Source organism: Terrapene carolina, unplaced genomic scaffold, assembly GCF_002925995.2.
Source record: "Terrapene carolina triunguis isolate 2854851 unplaced genomic scaffold, T_m_triunguis-2.0 Scaffold228, whole genome shotgun sequence".
NCBI lineage: Eukaryota > Metazoa > Chordata > Testudines > Emydidae > Terrapene > Terrapene triunguis.
The window spans coordinates 3,020,142-3,037,170 of record NW_020664579.1 but is presented as its reverse complement, the minus strand read 5'-3'; the positions used below and the strand labels follow the sequence as shown (position 1 = coordinate 3,037,170).

At 40.9% G+C, this 17,029-nt stretch overlaps 1 protein-coding gene across 1 annotated transcript in view; it reads right to left on the bottom strand.

The window, feature by feature from the left end:
- MSRA (methionine sulfoxide reductase A) overlaps positions 1–17,029 on the bottom strand; it is a 300,938-nt gene that overhangs the window by 37,270 nt on the left and 246,639 nt on the right. Inside the window, exon 4 of the mRNA XM_026656347.1 lies at positions 3,624–3,728. Coding sequence (XP_026512132.1) covers positions 3,624–3,728 — 105 coding nt within the window. The remainder of the gene's footprint in view (positions 1–3,623; positions 3,729–17,029) is intronic.

The window sequence follows — 17,029 nt, the reverse complement described above, 5'->3', positions numbered from 1 at the left end:
TCCTGGGGCCGGTTTTGTTCAACATCTTCATTAATGATCTGAATGATGGGATAGATTGCACTCTCAGCAAGTTCACGGATGACACTAAGCTGTGGGGAGAGGTAGATACACTGGAGGGTAGGGATAGGGTCCCGAGTGACCTAGACAAATTGAAGGTTTGGGCTGAAAGAAATCTGATGAGGTTTAACAAGGACAAGTGCAGAGACCTGCACTTAGGATGGAAGAATCCCATACACTGCGACAGGCTGGGGACCAACTGGCTAAGCGGCAGTTCTGCAGAAAAGGACCTGGGGATTACAGTGGATGAGACGCTGGATATGAGTCAACAGTGTGTCCTTGTTGCCAAGAAGGCTAACGGCATATTGGGCTGCATTAGTAGGAGCATTGCCAGCAGATCGAGGGAAGTGATTATTCCCCTCTATTCGGCACTAGTCAGGCCACATCTGGAGTGTTGCATCCAGTTTGGGCCCCCCACTACAGAAAGGATGTTGACAAATTGGAGAGAGTCCAGCAGGGGGCAACTAAAATGATTAGGGGGCTGGGGCACATGACTTACGAGGAGAGGCTGAGAGAACTGGGCTTATTTAGTCTTCAGAAGAGAAGAGTGAGGGGGGATTTGATAGCAGCCTTCAACTACCTAAAGGGGGGTTCCAAAGAGTATGGAGCTCGGCTGTTCTCAGTGGTGGCAGATGACAGAACAAGGAGCAATGGTTTTAAGTTGCAGTAGGGGAGGTCTAGGTTGGATATTAGGAACCACTATTTCACTAGGAGGGTGGTGAAGCACTGGAATGGGTTACCTAGGGAGGTGGTGGAAACTCTAGCCTTTTAAGGCCCGGCTTGACACAGCCCTGGCTGGGATGATTTAGTTGGGGTTGGTCCTGCTTTGAGCAGGGAGTTGGACTAGATGACCTCCTGAGGTCTCTTCCAACCCTAATTTTCTATTATTCTATCATTTTAAAAGGCTCTACTTTTTAGAGTCTCTGGCCTGATACTGAATTCTCTTGAGATCTGGTGCTGGATGATGGAGCAGAGAGTATGCTTATAAAATCTGTGGATGACACCAAGCTGAGAAGGGTTGCAAGCATTTTGGAGGACAGAAATAGACTTTAAAATGATTTTGATAAATTGATTTCAGATCAGTTCTTCAAGATGAAATTCAATAAAGACAAGTGCAAAGTACTACCCTGAGGAAGAAAAACTCAAATACAATATGGAGAATAACTGGATAGGCAGTAGTACTTCAGAAGACGATCTGGGGGGTATAGTGGATCACAAATTGAATCTCAGCCAGCAGTGTGGGGCATTTGTGAAAAAGGCTAATATTCGGGGGTGTATTAACAGGAGTGTTGTACATTAGACACAGGAGGTAATTGCCCTGCTCTGCTGGGCAGTGGTGAGGCCTCAGATGAAGAACTGTGTCCACATTTTAAGAAAGATGTGGACAAACTGGAGGGAGTCCAAAGGAAAGATACAAAAGATTTTAAAAGCCTGATCTGTGAAGAAAAGTTAAAAAAAAACTGGGCATGTTTAGTCTTTACTGAGAAGAGAGGACTGAAGGATGATCTAATAAGTCTTCAAGTATGTTAAGGACTTTTATTAAGAGGATGGCAATCAATTGCTTTCCTTGTCCACTGAAGATAGGACAAGTAATCAGCTTAATCTGCAGCAAGGGAGATTTAGGTTAGAAAATGTTTCCTAATATCTAACTATAAGTATAATTAAGTACTGGAAGAAGTTACCAAGGGAGGTTGTAGAATCCCCATTATTGGAGGTTTTTAAGAACAGGTTACACAAACACGTTCTAGATAATTCTCGAGACCCCTTCCAGCTCTAGACAGCTATGATTCTATGCACTGTGGGAAGCTGCTTCGAAATATTCAGACATCCAGATAGTGAGAAAAAGGTTTCTGCTCAACTTCAACAAAAACTATATCTGATGTTTAAATTTAATGCCTGTGAAAACTGCTAGATTAGAGGTTCTGAACCTTTTTCACAGCATGGGCCACATTTAAATACCAAGAGCATCTTATGAATACCACCCCTTTAATGTGATCTGGCTGCTGGGGGCAAAAAAGAAGTCATCACCATGTGACCAGCCATCTCTCTGTGCATCACCAGATCAGTTTGGGGAACCTCTGTTATAGAAGAAGTTCAGTATTTATACACAGAACAGGTATAACACAGACAGTGGCAGTACAAACTTTCCCACATGTCTCCATCAACATGCCACAACCCTGACTTAGCTAGAACACTTCTAGGAGTGAGACATTAGCTTAGCCTCCATGCTATTCAATCCATGAGCTCACTGATGAGACTGCCAACTAGGTGGCCAACTGTGGTGGTATTTTTTCTGATGTAAACTTATTCTTAATGCATTGAACATTGGTATGTTCCAGCCTGTATCCTGTAATGCAAAAAGAAACCTTACAATGTAAGGACCTGACTCTGTGTACTCTAACTCACAGGTATAGCTCCTTCTCACACAAATAGTCCCATTTGAAGATAGTGGTTCTGCACATGGGACTACTCCTGTGAGTAGAGGTTTTTAGGATCAGGCCATAAATGAAACAGACACATATGGATCAGAAATAAAAGTTACCAGCTGACCAGAAGAAGGTTCAACCTGAAAAGGGTGCCAGGTTTTTTTTAATGTTCTTTCTTGTCTACTGTGAACTGGACTGAAACCCCAAGGAAGCAGATCTCCAAATATTCAAGAGATATGTGTCTCCCACATCTCCTGATAAAGGGACTCTTTCCCTCTTGCCCCACATACAGAGTTCCCCAGTGTCCTCTCCAGTTACTAAAACTGAGGTCTGCAGGAGGTCATCAGAGGAGAGAACACATCCCCACTCTCCCCTCTTAAGAGTGTCCTTTTTAATATTAACCAGATAGGTAAATGTAAGACAACACTAGTGAAAAAGGTTGAGAAAGTGGAAACGAATTATTTGTATGTAATATTTCAGGGCATCATATTGGAGTTGATGTTTATTGAAACTATATACACACACATGTGAAATGTTTTCTCAATACAATTCATCATTTCTGTTTGAGCAGATATGCATAACATCATCATGTTGCCACTTCCAAGGAGGATAAATTAAACCAAAATGCTTGAATAAGGCAAGAAGCTAATACGTTGCTGCTGGTGGTTCCTCTGAGCATCCTGTCTTACTTCCTTTTGCTCATTTTCTCTAATCATAAAAGAAACCCACAGTAATTTAAAAAAGATGAAAAATGTAAAACTCTTGGAGGGTAAAGTTTCCATGCATGAGTAAAATCGCCAGCTCTGAAGCTGCCGAGAAATATGCTTTAATTTAGGAGACAAAAGATAGCATTAAGGAAAAATTGTCATAATCAAAGGTGAAAGGATTTTCTATTGTCTAGTCACGCTCTCTGTGGGAATTTTCCCAGCACAGACAGCTGTAAAGGGGGAAGGGTATTATGAGCTTCTACCTCCTCATTCTCCCTCTCTTTCCCTCTCCCTCTCTGTCAATAAATGTCTGCAATCATATTCTTGAGCTCCCATGTGATTTCAAGGTTCATCTCTTCCATGCAGCTCAAACACTAATTATCCCAGCTGTAATTAGTAAGATAATTAAATACTGGCTCACTCATCACTCTACCTTGTGTCGGGTCATGATTCTCCCAGAAGACCTTGAGCAGTTTCTGAAATCTGATGTTTTCTGGCTGATATACTACTCGCACCGCTTCTGTATGGCCAGTTTTCCCTAAAAAGACAATACAAAACTCGACAGTATTAGTAACAATCAACTCAGGCCTATCCAAGACATGAAGCACAGTATTTTTGCTTTCCAAAACACAAAAAGGTAATGTACTTGCGTTTTCACCTAACATCATTTTTAGTCCCAGCTTCCTTTACAGATTCTTTTATGACAGTATCCACAGTCAGACAACTGCACGTTTGGATAAGGCCCATAATGGACTAAACTAACTGGAAGCAAAACTGAGATGAATAAGAGCAACCTTATCATAGGAGTTCAGCGACTTTCAGAAAAATGTAAATGCAAATTCTGGGTAAATATTTCTTAAAATATATGAAAAGTAACTGAAGGCAAAAAACAAATTCCATGAGCCTATTATCCAGTATCAAACACATCGCTGCAAACGATCCTGTATTGCCCACACCACAGAATACCAATGGGCTTCAATGAAAGGCTCTAAGTGAGTGACTGAGCACTATGACAGCAAATGAAATTCAAGGGAGGTAAGTGCAAGGCAATGCACACTGAACGAGATTATTTCCTAGTTTTGGCTACTTTATGAGCCCTATCGTGCAGCCCTTAAACACACCCAAGCTCCCACTGATTGTATTGAAAGTGCTAGCTTCACAAAGCCTGCAGAATCAGGCCAGTTAACTTTCGTTTATTATAATTATTTAATATTTATATTACCATAATGCACATACTCCTCAGTCAGGATCAGGCCCCCATTGTGCGAGGTATTGTACAAGCATATACAAAGAGTTTTCAAATGAAGAAATATTTTCCTTTATTAGTGTAAACTTTCAATAAGTAAAAAAATACATATTCTATTCTCTGGCGAAATCTACATTTTCAACATCAATAAAAGGCACTGGAAATATTAACAAGGAAAAAGAATAGCCAGTTCTACATTTTGTTGGGGAGGGGCGTGCACTGCTTGAACACACTGAGCTAGACTTTGATCTCAGACACCTGTGTAAATCTAGATTAATTCAATTCACGTCAGTGGAACTGATCTGGATTTACGGCAGTGAAACCGACAGAAGAATCTGGCCTGCTGATGGGGTTCTGAATTAGCTGCTACTGTCCTAAGTGTCATTGGGGAGAACTCTGTGAAGACATTAGCTCAATGCACAGCAGAACTGAAAAAAAAGTCAAAAGGGATAGAGAATAACAGGGGAAATATATGATGGCATTATATCAATCTTTCCAACCTCAAATACTGCAATCATTTGTGGTTGCTTTATCTCAGAGCTGCAATAAAGAAGGGCAAGGAAATGAGAAGCAACGTAAGGCAAAGGGAAGAGTACAGGTTAGACACAAGAAGAGATTTAAAATATTAGGATTAAATTTAATCTGGAAGGCAGAAAAGTAAAAGGGGATATGACAGAAGTGCACTATATACAATCATAACAATTATAGTGAAATCCAACTGATTCTATGGGTCCTGTCTCATAACACAACAAAGAGACACTCATTGAGATTAGTAGCAAGTACAAGGAAATTATTTTATACATAGCATATAAACCAAGCTATCCTCCTCTGCAGGATATTAATCAGACAAACACAGTGAGGGCCCAATTCTACCTTCACCTGTGAAATCAATGGGAGTTACACGTATGTCTGAAGGCAGAATTCGACACTAGGTTAACAGAGAAGGATTAGACATTTACATGAATAAAAATAATTTGCAGTTTAACTTGGTTATAAATTGACATGGGCCTCCGACCAGGGTGACCAGATGTCCCGATTTTATAGGGACAGTCCTGATTTTTGGGTCTTTTTCTTATATAGGCTCCTATTATCCCCCACCCCCGTCCCGATTTTTCACACTTGCTATCTGGTCACCCTACCTCCGACATACAGTATAAACTGACTGCTAACTGGGGTCAGCAAGGGAGATTTTCGCCCTATAGAATATCATTACATAATTGTCCAGAAGCATTAGGAAAGGCCGACAGGGGCTTTCACCTTCCTTGATGCACAAGTATAGGGTAATGCCTCTACCTTCACTAGAGGAGCAGACTAAACGGATGGTCTGTTCCAATATGGCAATTATGACATCTCTATGTAGAGTGCCTCATGATGAAAGCTAAGGGAATAGCTGCTAACAACATATATTTCCTCTTTTCTTTAACTCAGTGTGAACTTTACAAGAGGGTCTTATCTCACCGACAGGCGTAAATAGCACGTCTAAGGTGACCAGCTTTAGATCAGAAGACAGGGTCTCAAAGAACTTCAAAACAACAGAGGTTCCACCTTTCCTCACAACGGAAGCAATTACATCTTGTCAACGTACTTTGTTCTGACTAATCTAGGAACTCAAAGAGTCAGCTCTCTACTTTTCCTCTGAACAAGAAAATCACTGTGTTGCTTTGAGAACTATGGTCTGACCTCAAGAAAAACCCCTTGTGATATGTGGCTACAGGACGGTGTGGGTTGTTAGAACTTAAGAATGTCTAAAACCAATATCCCTCCTCAGACGAAAAACAAGGGCATGATGTCTGGTGGCCTTCTCAGAGTCACCTTTAATTTTCCTCAAAGCCTTTCCACAATAAACTCCACTCTGAACCCAGTGGATTTTCTTCCCTAACATGGCATGCAAGTTACTGCTGCTCACAGCATCATTAACTGTCATTCCACACTCAGAGCACTTACCTGCAAGGTGCTGAGCTGTTTCATTTCCCACTGACTTGGATGGATACCTCAGCAATGATTTTGCTATACATAAGCAGACCAGCAGGAGGCATCATGCAGGATTGGGTGCTTTGAGCTGCATTGGAAGGAGCACACAGAGCAGGTGTGGCAGGGGAACCAATGGAAACAGGGCTCCTGAGGGTATGTCTGCACTCCAGCTAGGAATGAGCCTCCAAGCCAGGGTAGACAGACTTGTGTTAGTGGGGCTCAAACTAGGCTAGAAATAGCAGTGGGATGTTGCAGCTTGGGCTGGAGCTGAGGCTCTCAAGCCTAGGGAATTGGGTGGGCTTGAGGACCCATGCTGGAAACCAAACTGGAAAGTCCATGCTGCTATTTTTAGCACGCTAGCTCGAGTCAGTGGTTCCCAGTGTTCTCAGTTCACCTATTCCCCTTGATTAACTGGTTTTTAATAATCACCATACGGTCTAATACGCTATTCAGAACCAAGCTTCACTTTAATTTCCAAGAGGAAGTTTTAACAAGTATGAATATTTTTATAAACCTTCCCCAAAAACGCAACACAGTTTAAATCAGTTTTTAAAGTAGTTTTCTGTATCACTGAATATAATTTAATTTGGTGTTAAATGGGCAAACACAAATCCTTTATTTATAGGAGCAATTATCTGATCCCCCACTTTCCACGGACAACTCTCCTTCAACTTCAAAACAAGCGTAGCCATCGGAGAACTTAGCCGTAGATCGTAAGACTTTATTACACTGTTCATGAGAGGACTGTTTGCCAACAGCTGGTTGTCTGTTTAGCCTATATCTATCTGCTACTTGGAAAACATAGCCAGTCGCCAAGGATTAGCAGCAGTGTGCTGTTTCAATGGCGAGTCAAACTCTGGCAAAAAAAGCTCCAGGACAGAGAAATGGAAAGAGACATCTGTATCTGTGTGACACCTCAGTGCTTCTTGTCAACTTTTCCTTTATAACAATGTTTAGATTCTCACCTATTTAACTATTTTTGATAACCTTTGGTTTAAAAAAAAAAAAGACTATGATTAGGGTTGCCAGCTTTCTATTTGCAGAAAAAGGAACACCCTTGACCCACCCCCCGCCCCGCCCCTTCTCCAAGGTAACGCCCACCCTCCTCATCCCATCCCCCCTCCCTCCATCACTCGCTCTCCCCCACACTCACTCGTTTGCTCATTTTCACCGGGCTGGGATAGGGGGTTGGGGTTTGAGAGGAGGTGAGGGCTCTGGCTGCGGGCTCTGGGGTGGGGCCAGAGATAAGGGGTTTGGGGTGCAGGAGAGGGCTGCAGGCTGGGGTAGGGGGTTGGGCTGTGGGAGGGGGTACAGGCTCTGGGCTGGAGGTGCAGGCACTTATCTCAGGCGGCTCCCAGGAAGCAGTGACATCTCTCTCCGGATTCTAGGCAGAGGCATGACCACATGCCTCTGCGCGCTGCCCGCGCCTGCAGGCACCGCCCTCTCAGCTCCCATTGGCAGTGGTTCCTGGCCAATGGGAGCTGCTGAGCTGGCTCTAGGGGTGGGAGCAGCACACAGAGCCCCCGTGGCTATCCCTCTGCCTAGGATCCAGAGGGAGATGCCGGCAGCTTCCCGGGAATCACATGGAGATGGGTAGAGAGCCTGCCTGCACCACCTACCGGACTTTTAATGTTGTGGTCAGCGGTGCTGACTGGAGACCAGGCATTCCGGTCGAAAACCGGACACCTGTCAACCCTACTATGGATACATAGATTAGAATTGCACTTTGTGACAACTGCATTATGGACTCAAAACTGTTATCTCATCCCGTTTTCTGATATGCATACCCATGTGGCTTGTGCACCAAGTTGCAATGTGGAAAACTCCCAGATTTACAACTAGCTTAATTTTCCCCTCTGTCCTAAGTAATTTCCCTTTACCAGCAGTGATATGTGTTTGTTTTACTGACAATATTACCCCTATTTTATATTTTTAGTACAGGAGTGGCAGAATACTGGGTCAAAAACCTAAGAGCTTGGGTGGCAAAGTCAACGATAGCTGTCGGTGATCAATATAAGAGACCGCTAGCCCCTGTATCTCAATTTCCCCCTCTGTACAGGAGGAAATGTACCTACCCCACAGCATGTTGTGAGGCTTAACTGGGAGCAAGTACACTATCCCCATGCCAAGGTCAAATATGGGGATGTGGTGCAGGGGAATTTAATAAGGAGTAGGGTATTTTTTCAATGTGATGAATTAAGAAAATTCAGTGTTCGGTTGCTACTAAAAATCGTATTGATATTTCCATCTCTGTGGTGGTCTAACATAAAATGGTTTTGCAATATAAAACATGAGAGTTATGTTCCCTGGATTACTTGATGAAAGCTAATGCAAGTATGTGTACACAAGCAAGGGAATCATACCACTAGCTTGGAGTGTAGACGTAGCCTTAGTTGAGCTCCTGTATAGCATAGGTCATAGAATTTCACTGAGCAATTCCTGTATCAAGTTCATAATTTCTGTTTGAGCGAGCGTATCTCTTAGAATTGCATCCATTCTTGATCTAAAGAATTCAAGTGATGCAAAATCCACCAGATCCCTAGGTAAGTTGTTCCAGTGGTTAATAAACACTGCCAATTATGCCTAATTTCTAGTTTGAATTTGTTTAGCTTCAACTTTCAGCCACTGAATCTTGTTATGCCTTTATCTTCCACACCAGTGTTTCTCAACCTTTTTGATAGCGGGGACCAGCTGGCTGCCTTCCGAAACTGTGTCAGGGAGATCTCAGGGACCAGCGCTGGTCCCCAGACCAGTTGTTATGAAATGCTATTTTAGACTAAAGGGCTTTCTATTATTAGAAATATTCTCCCCATGTAGGTACTTATAGACCATGATCAAGTCATCTCTTAACCTTCTCTTGGATAAACCAAATAGATCGAGCTTCCTCACTTTTCACTTTAGGCAGATTTTCCAAACCTTGAATCATTCTTGGGACTCATTTCTGAACCTTTCCAATATGTTAACATCCTGTTTAAAGTGTGGACACCAGAACTGTACATAGTGTTCCAGTGATCTTGTAAGTTAGACCTATTTACATTCTTTGTTCCTACATGCATGACTTTGAATTTGGCCATATTAAATACACAACAAATGCATATAGCACCATCCACAAGAGACTAGAGTTTGACAACCTGGGCCTAATCCTGCAGCTGCTATTCAAACAAACGTCCCATTGAAATCCATGGGAGTTTTGCTTGAATAAGGGCTGCAAGATATGGTGCCTGATCCAATGCCCACAGAAGTCAATGGCATCCAACAGACATTGCATTAGGCCTTTCATGCATATTACCAAGGAGACATCCTTCTAAAAATGTAATATTTGTTTTAGTAAAGGACTACTACATTGTGGTGTACAATGAACATTTAGCAAAATGATAAAAAAATCACTGTGACAGACTGACAATATCCTGTAATATTCTGAATGAACCTTATTGAATTAGGGTTAATAGCTTTGAGGTACAACGTATTAGAATTGCAAAGGTTTATGTACTATTGTGAGTTTGTATGGATCTTCTTTAGCGGGAAGACAAAATTAATGCAATTTCTGGAAGGTATAAGGAAGTTCAAAAGTCTTTTTGGAACAATACTTGTGAAGTGGTTTCCTAGGAAGTACCTTGAGGTTAGGGGAATGCAACCTCTCCCCTCTGAAGCAAACCTTCTGAAGGTATGCCATGGGGAGAGAGGCCCATTAAATACTAAATAACTGCTTCTGGAAACTCCAAATCGAACACCCCTTATCTGTATAAAAGGGTGGACTAACCTTGTCAAGAGTGTACTTGTTCTGAGCTGAAGCTGTGATGAATTTGTAACCACAAGGAAACCCGCAGGGTGGAGTGTTGAAAGACTGCTCTTGCCAGAACTCATGTTAGAGTTGGGATGGACTCTGGTAACCTTATTATCATGCATGTAGGTTCTTTTATTGTTTTAAATATATTTCTCTGTAATGCTTTTTACTAGGACTGTCAAGTGATTAAAAAAATTAATCACGATTAATCGCGTGATTAATCGCGCTGTTAAAAAATAATAGAATACCATCTATTTAAATATTTTTGCATGTTTTCTATATTTTCAAATATACTGATTTCAATTACAACACAGAATACAAAGTGTACAGTGCTCATGTTATATTTATTTTTTATTACAAATATTCACACTCTAAAAAACAGAAGAAATAGTATTTTTCAATTCACCTAATACAAGTATTGTAGTGCAATCTCTTTATCATGAAAATTGAACTTACAAATGTAGAATTATGTACAAAAAATAACTGCATTCAAAAATAAAACAATGTAAAACTTTAGAGCCTACAATTCCACTCAGTCCTACTTCAGCCAATCGCCCAGACAAACAAGTTTGGTTACAATTTGCAGGAGATAATGCTGCCCGCGTCTTCTTTACAATGTCACCTGACAGTGAGAACAGGCATTCACATGGCACTGTTATAGCCAGAGTTGCAAGATATTTACATGACAGAAGCACTAAAGATTCATATGTCCCTTCATGCTTCAGCCACCATTCCAGAGGACATGTGTCCATGCTGATGATGGGTTCTGCTCGATGACGATCTAAAGCAGAGCAGACGGATGCATGTTCATTTTCATCATCTGAGTCAGATGCCATCAGCAGAAGGTTGGTTTTCTTTTTTGGTGTTTCCCGGGTTCTGTAATTTCCACGTCTGAGTGTTGCTTCTGAAAGCATGGTCCACACTTTGTCCTTCTCAGATTTTGGATGGCACTTCAAATTCTTAAACCTTGGGTTGAATGCTGTAGCTATTTTTAGAAATCTCACATTGGTACCTTCTTTGCGTTTTGTCAAATCCGCTGTGAAAGTGTTCTTAAAACAAACATGTGCTGGGTCATCATCCGAGAGAGCTATAACATGAAATATATGGCAGAATGCGGGTAAAACAGAGCCAAAGACATACAGTTCTCACCCAAGGAGTTCAGTCACAAATTTAATTAATGATTATTTTTTTAATGACCATCATCAGCATGGAAGCATGTCCTCTGGAATAGTGGCCAAAGCATGAAGGGGCATATGAATGTTTAGCATAACTGGCACATAAATACCTTGCAATGCCGGGTACAAAAGTGCCATGCAAACACCTATTCTCACTTTCAGGTGACATTGTAAATAAGAAGCAGGCAGCAGTATCTCCTGTAAATGTAAACAAACTTGTTTGTCTGAGCGACTGGCTGAACAAGAAGTAGGACCAAGTGGACTTATAAGCTCTAAAGTTTTACATTGTTTAGTTTTTTAGTGCAGTGATGTAACAAAAAAAAAATCTACATTTGTAAGTTACACTTTCACGATAAAGAGATTGCACTACAGTACTTGTATGAGTTGAATTGAAAAATACTATTTCTTTTGTTTATCATTTTTATAGTGCAAATATTTGTAATAAAAATAATATAAAGTGAGCACTGTACACTTTCTATTCTGTGTTGTAATAGAAATAAATATATTTGAAAATGTAGAAAAGCATCCAAAATATTTAATAAATTTCAATTGTTATTTTATTGTTTAATAGTGCGATTAATCACGATTAATTTTTTAAATCGTGATTAATGTTTTTGAGTTAAGCACGTGAGTTAACTGTGATTAATCAACAGCCCTACTTTTTACCTTAAGAATAAGGTAGGCTTGCTTAGCAAGAGCTGTGTGGTAACTTATATCTGTAGCAATTACTCTGTTATTAGTCTTTTAAGAGAAAGCAAGCAGGTCCGTTTAGGCAGATTGTCGTTGCTGAGAGCAACATGGTGAAGACAGGGAATGGTTCAGCCTGCACAAACCCGGGTCAGAAGGGTCTCCACCCAAGAGAGGCAACAGCTGGGGAGCTGGAAGTCTGAGATTGGGTTCCCTTGCTGAACCACTGATGGAAATACAGGTGCAGTTATCCTAACCTATGACATATATGGTGGTCGCGTGTGTAGTCTGTATATATGTATTTTACTATAGCAGTTCTAGTAGGTTGAATATTACCACCTTTGACTCCATTGTTTAAGCAAATATTTTAAAGAAGCTTGTGTGGAAAATACATGGTATATGTGCTATCCATAAGTTTCGATTTTTAAAAAATGTTTCAATTTTACAAATGTAATTCTCCATGCCACCTTTTTGGTTTTCACCCATTTCTTTGCTTTTTACATTTCACACATTTCTTATAACAAAACCAGAACATTGATTTTGGTTTTTTTTTAGAGTTTGTTCACTTTCTTCTTCTCACAATACAAACAAGGAATGAGAACATCTGATTACAATATCAATAGTCAGGCTTGACTACCTAGAATATTTGGAGCTGAAGTTTATACCATGTGTCGCTGGAAAAGTAACCTACCATAGGTTTACAGTTAGGGCTCAGCTTCAAGTTATTAACTTGATATCATGATAATTTGGCTATTCTTATTCTACCATTCCTTGAGCAGGTATCTCTACTAATAAAATTAATAAATGAGATGCTGAAATTTAATGCCAGTTTATTTAGTTGTAAAATCTATAGACTTGAGCTTAAGACATCTGGGTTCAAATTCTGGCCCAGCCACAGACTTCCTGTGTGTCTTTGGGCAAGTTACCTAGTCTGCATCAGGATCCTACACGTACAACGGGGATAACATGTCCTTACCTCACAGAGGCCTTGTAAGGAAAAAAAATCCATTAATAATTGTGAGGTGTGTAAATAATACAGTGATGAGGGCCATATCAGTGCCTAGATATGTGTTGTACAAGTGCCATGTCCTAACTGGCAAAATTATTTAAGGCAAATTGGGCTACATTAATCTGCAGAATAACTCTACCCCAGTGAAATCAGTGGATTTAAATGATGCAGGTTAAATCCGTGTTGAATATATGCTGTTTTGTTTATATCCAATCATAAATCAGCAAATCACTGATTCATCAGAATATTAGGTTTGTACTCTTCTTCCATATCGGTTGTTATAGTTTTGATTTACGTGCAGCAATCCATTTCTTTCTCCTTTACCCTTGACAGTGGAAATATTTTAGACTCAGTACATACCAAGCTGTTCAATCTTTTCATTTCTACTTAGAAGGAACTATAATAGAGTTTTTAATTAAAATACCCCACTACTCAGGGAAAACAGTACAATGTTTGATTTCAAGGGCCCTGTCCTGCAGTCATTCCAGGCATGGAACTCCCTTGAAGTCAATGGGAGTAATAGATGTAGAAGGACAGCAGAAGTATGAGGAATGTGTCATGAATTCAGAACAACTTTAATTCAGATTCAGAAAGAAACAACAGGAATAAATGGATGTAATGCTAGTATCTGAAGGCGTCTCTTTATAGGTAATTTGAAGACAGGAGATTGAAAATACTAGATACCCTGGAAGATAAAAAGAAGAGGCTAGAGCAAGGTAATCCAATAACTATGTTTTTCAGTTAGAATGCCAGAAAGTGGAGCTTTATCCTTTCGCCATTAGTGTGATCTCAGCAAGAGGCTGCTATCTTGAGGAGATAACTGAACAGAAAGTTAGGTGTCAGCAGACATGCCAACTCTTACAATTTGTGAGTTTGGAGAACAGTGTTTCCTTTAGAACAAAACCATGTACATTTTCAGTCCTTACTATTTGAGTCATACAGGTTGGACCCAGATGAGAATAATGATATTGGTATTAAGACAAATTCTGTTTAATGTCTACTCTGCATTTCAAAATTTAAACCTTCTAACAGTGATATATAATATATACATAATTATGTTGTTTGCCCAACAGATTATGATTCCACTGAAAGAAAAATGCAAAGAGTAAAATAGGCAATATGGCTTCACAAGGGAATGCTCAAAGACAGGAGAATAAAAAATAACCAGTACTGGAGACAGAGATAGGAGAGGGAACCTAGTAAGGATATACAGCTATTTAGAAGGTTTGCAGGGAAAAGATAAAGGCAACAAAAAGGCAGAATGAATCCATGCTAGACAAAAGTATTAGAGAAATAAGATGGGATTTTTAAAAGCAGTCTAGCAAGTGTCATTTTTAAAATGTTTATGAGATGTTAAGGAAATAATGAAAATTTTGACAGTTTATCTTATGATAAAAAAGCAGCTAAGGGAATGCTTGGAAAAACTGAGTACATATATATCCGCATGCTTTAGTCTCTTCCATCTTAAATAATCCCTTCCTTAACCCCAACTTGCCTCTCCAGTTACTGCCCCATCTTCTTTCTCCCTTTCATCTCTAAGGTAATTGAATATGCGGTTTATAGTCACTGGAGTTCCACTCCTCCAATTCCATTTTGGAAATTCTCCAATCCAGGTTCCACCCCTCATACTCCCCTCAAAATGCTCATGACAAATTTTGTAATGACCTCTTCCTAGCCAACTCTCAGAAACAGTGCTCCATCCTCCTGGGCCTATCCGCCAACTTTGACACCTTCAACCATGCCCTTCTTGAAATCTTGGCCTTCCTTGGTTTCCATGACTCTGTCCTCTCATGGTTCTCCTCTTACCTTTCTAATCACTCCTTCAGCGTGTCCTGCAGAAGATCATTCTCATCTCTCCTCCAACCTTCTCTGGGTGATCCACAAGGCTCTGTGCTTGGTCCCTTTGTCTTCTCATTCTACGCCCTATCTCTAGGGAATCTTATCCATGAACACAAATTCAACTACCATCTCTATGCTGATATGACTCAGTGATCTACCTCTTTATTCCAGACCTGTCTTCTTGTGTCCAAACTAAAATATCAGCCTGTCTGATATCTCCTAATGGGTGTCTAGCCTTCAGCTGAAGCTCAACATGGATAAATCAGTGCACTTAGTCTTCTCTCCCAAGACCTCCCCGCTACCTCCTTTTGATCACTGTAGATAACACCACCATCTTGCCTGTCACTCAGGCCCATAAACTAGAAATAAGTTCTCTCATTCAGAACTTATCTGTACAGAATCTTGCCGTTTCTTTTTGCATAACATCTCTAAGATACAACCTTTCCTATCCATTCACACAGCTAAATCTCTTGTCCAAGCTCTCATCATCTCACATCTCGATCATTGCAACATTTTCTCTGATCTTGACAAGCGCAATCTTGCCCCATTCATATCCATTAATAATGCAGCTGCAAAAACCATTTTTTTAGCCCATCACTTTCACCACGTCACCCCACTCTTTGTATCAGTCCACTCGCTCCCGCTTCTCTATTGCATCAAACATAAGCTACTTCTCTTCATTTTCAAGGCCTTTTATGACTTACCCCCAGCTACCTACCTATCTCTCTCTTATTCACTATCAAGATGTTGACCCCACCTCCAGTCAGCCCATGATGCCAGCCTCCATCACCCACTTGTTAATTTTTCAAACAAAAACCTTTCTCCCCTGCTCCCCCTTCTACTTAGGAGGAGCTCCTCATAAACATTAACCATGTTATCCTCCTTCAAACCCTCCTTAAACCCATATAATGGGTTTGCTATAATGCCTACAAAAAACTTGACAATAGTTGGATTTCTGGTGTGCTGAGATGGCTGCCTATCATGCTGACCAATATTACCTCATTGTTTCATTGTTTTCCCCCATCAATCTGTCAGTATCTATCTGTTGTCTTGTCTCTTTACTTAGATTGCAAGCTCTTTGGGGCAGGGACTCTCTTCCTTTTGTTCAGTGCTTGTACAGCATTTAGCACAATGGGCTCCTGGTCCATGACCAGGGCTCCTAGACATTATGGCAATATAAATTAATAATAATATGCATTGCAGAGTCATACGGGAATTAGGTAAAGAACTTTATAATTATGGTAATTATGTTCAAGAAGTCATGGAGAACTGGGGAAATATCAGATGATTGGGGACAAAAAACAAACAAACATGGAAAGCATCTTTTCAAAAGGAAAAAAAGCCCAGAAAGTTCATAAAGGAACTAGAGCCATTCTGAGGAAATAATGAACATGCCTATATTATAAGCTTGGCTTAAAGACCACAATGGCAGATGGATAAACCACTTCAAATACCTGAAAGGAGTAAACAGAGATTGAAAGCAATTGTTTCAGAACATCCAAGGATTAATAAGAAGTAACAGAATGAACTGGAACAAATGAAAATTTAGACTGGGTATCAGGAAAAATGTCAACAGTGAAATGTATTAGGCTGCAAAATGGCTGCCAAAGCAAAATGGTGAAAGCTCTGTCACTTGAGTTGTTTAAAAGGAAATAGACAATGCAATTGTTAATATACTGTACTGTAGAAAACAATACAGCATAGATACAGAATGGACTACATAACTTCTTCCCATTGTTAGGGCTTAGGCCTCCTTGATGTACAGAGACTGCTTTGGGTTCCTTAAATCAAAATAAACAGAAGATCACGTAACCCCTTCAATGCCACCTTCATCAGGGCCGGCTCTAGGCACCAGCAAAACAAGCTGGTGCTTGGGGCGGCACATTTTTAGGGGCGGCATGGCCGGCGCCAGAATGCCGCCCCTAAAAATGTGCCCCGGCCGCCCTAGCTCACCTCCGCTGCTGCCGCTCACGCGCCACGGCGCGCGAAACAGCTGATTCGCGCGCCGCTGCTCGCCCTCCCTCCCGGGCTCTCAAACCTGGGAGGGAGGGGGAGATCCCAAGCGGCTGCGGCGTGCGAAACAGCTGATTCGTGCGCCGCTGCTCGCCCTCCCTCCCAGGCTCTCAAA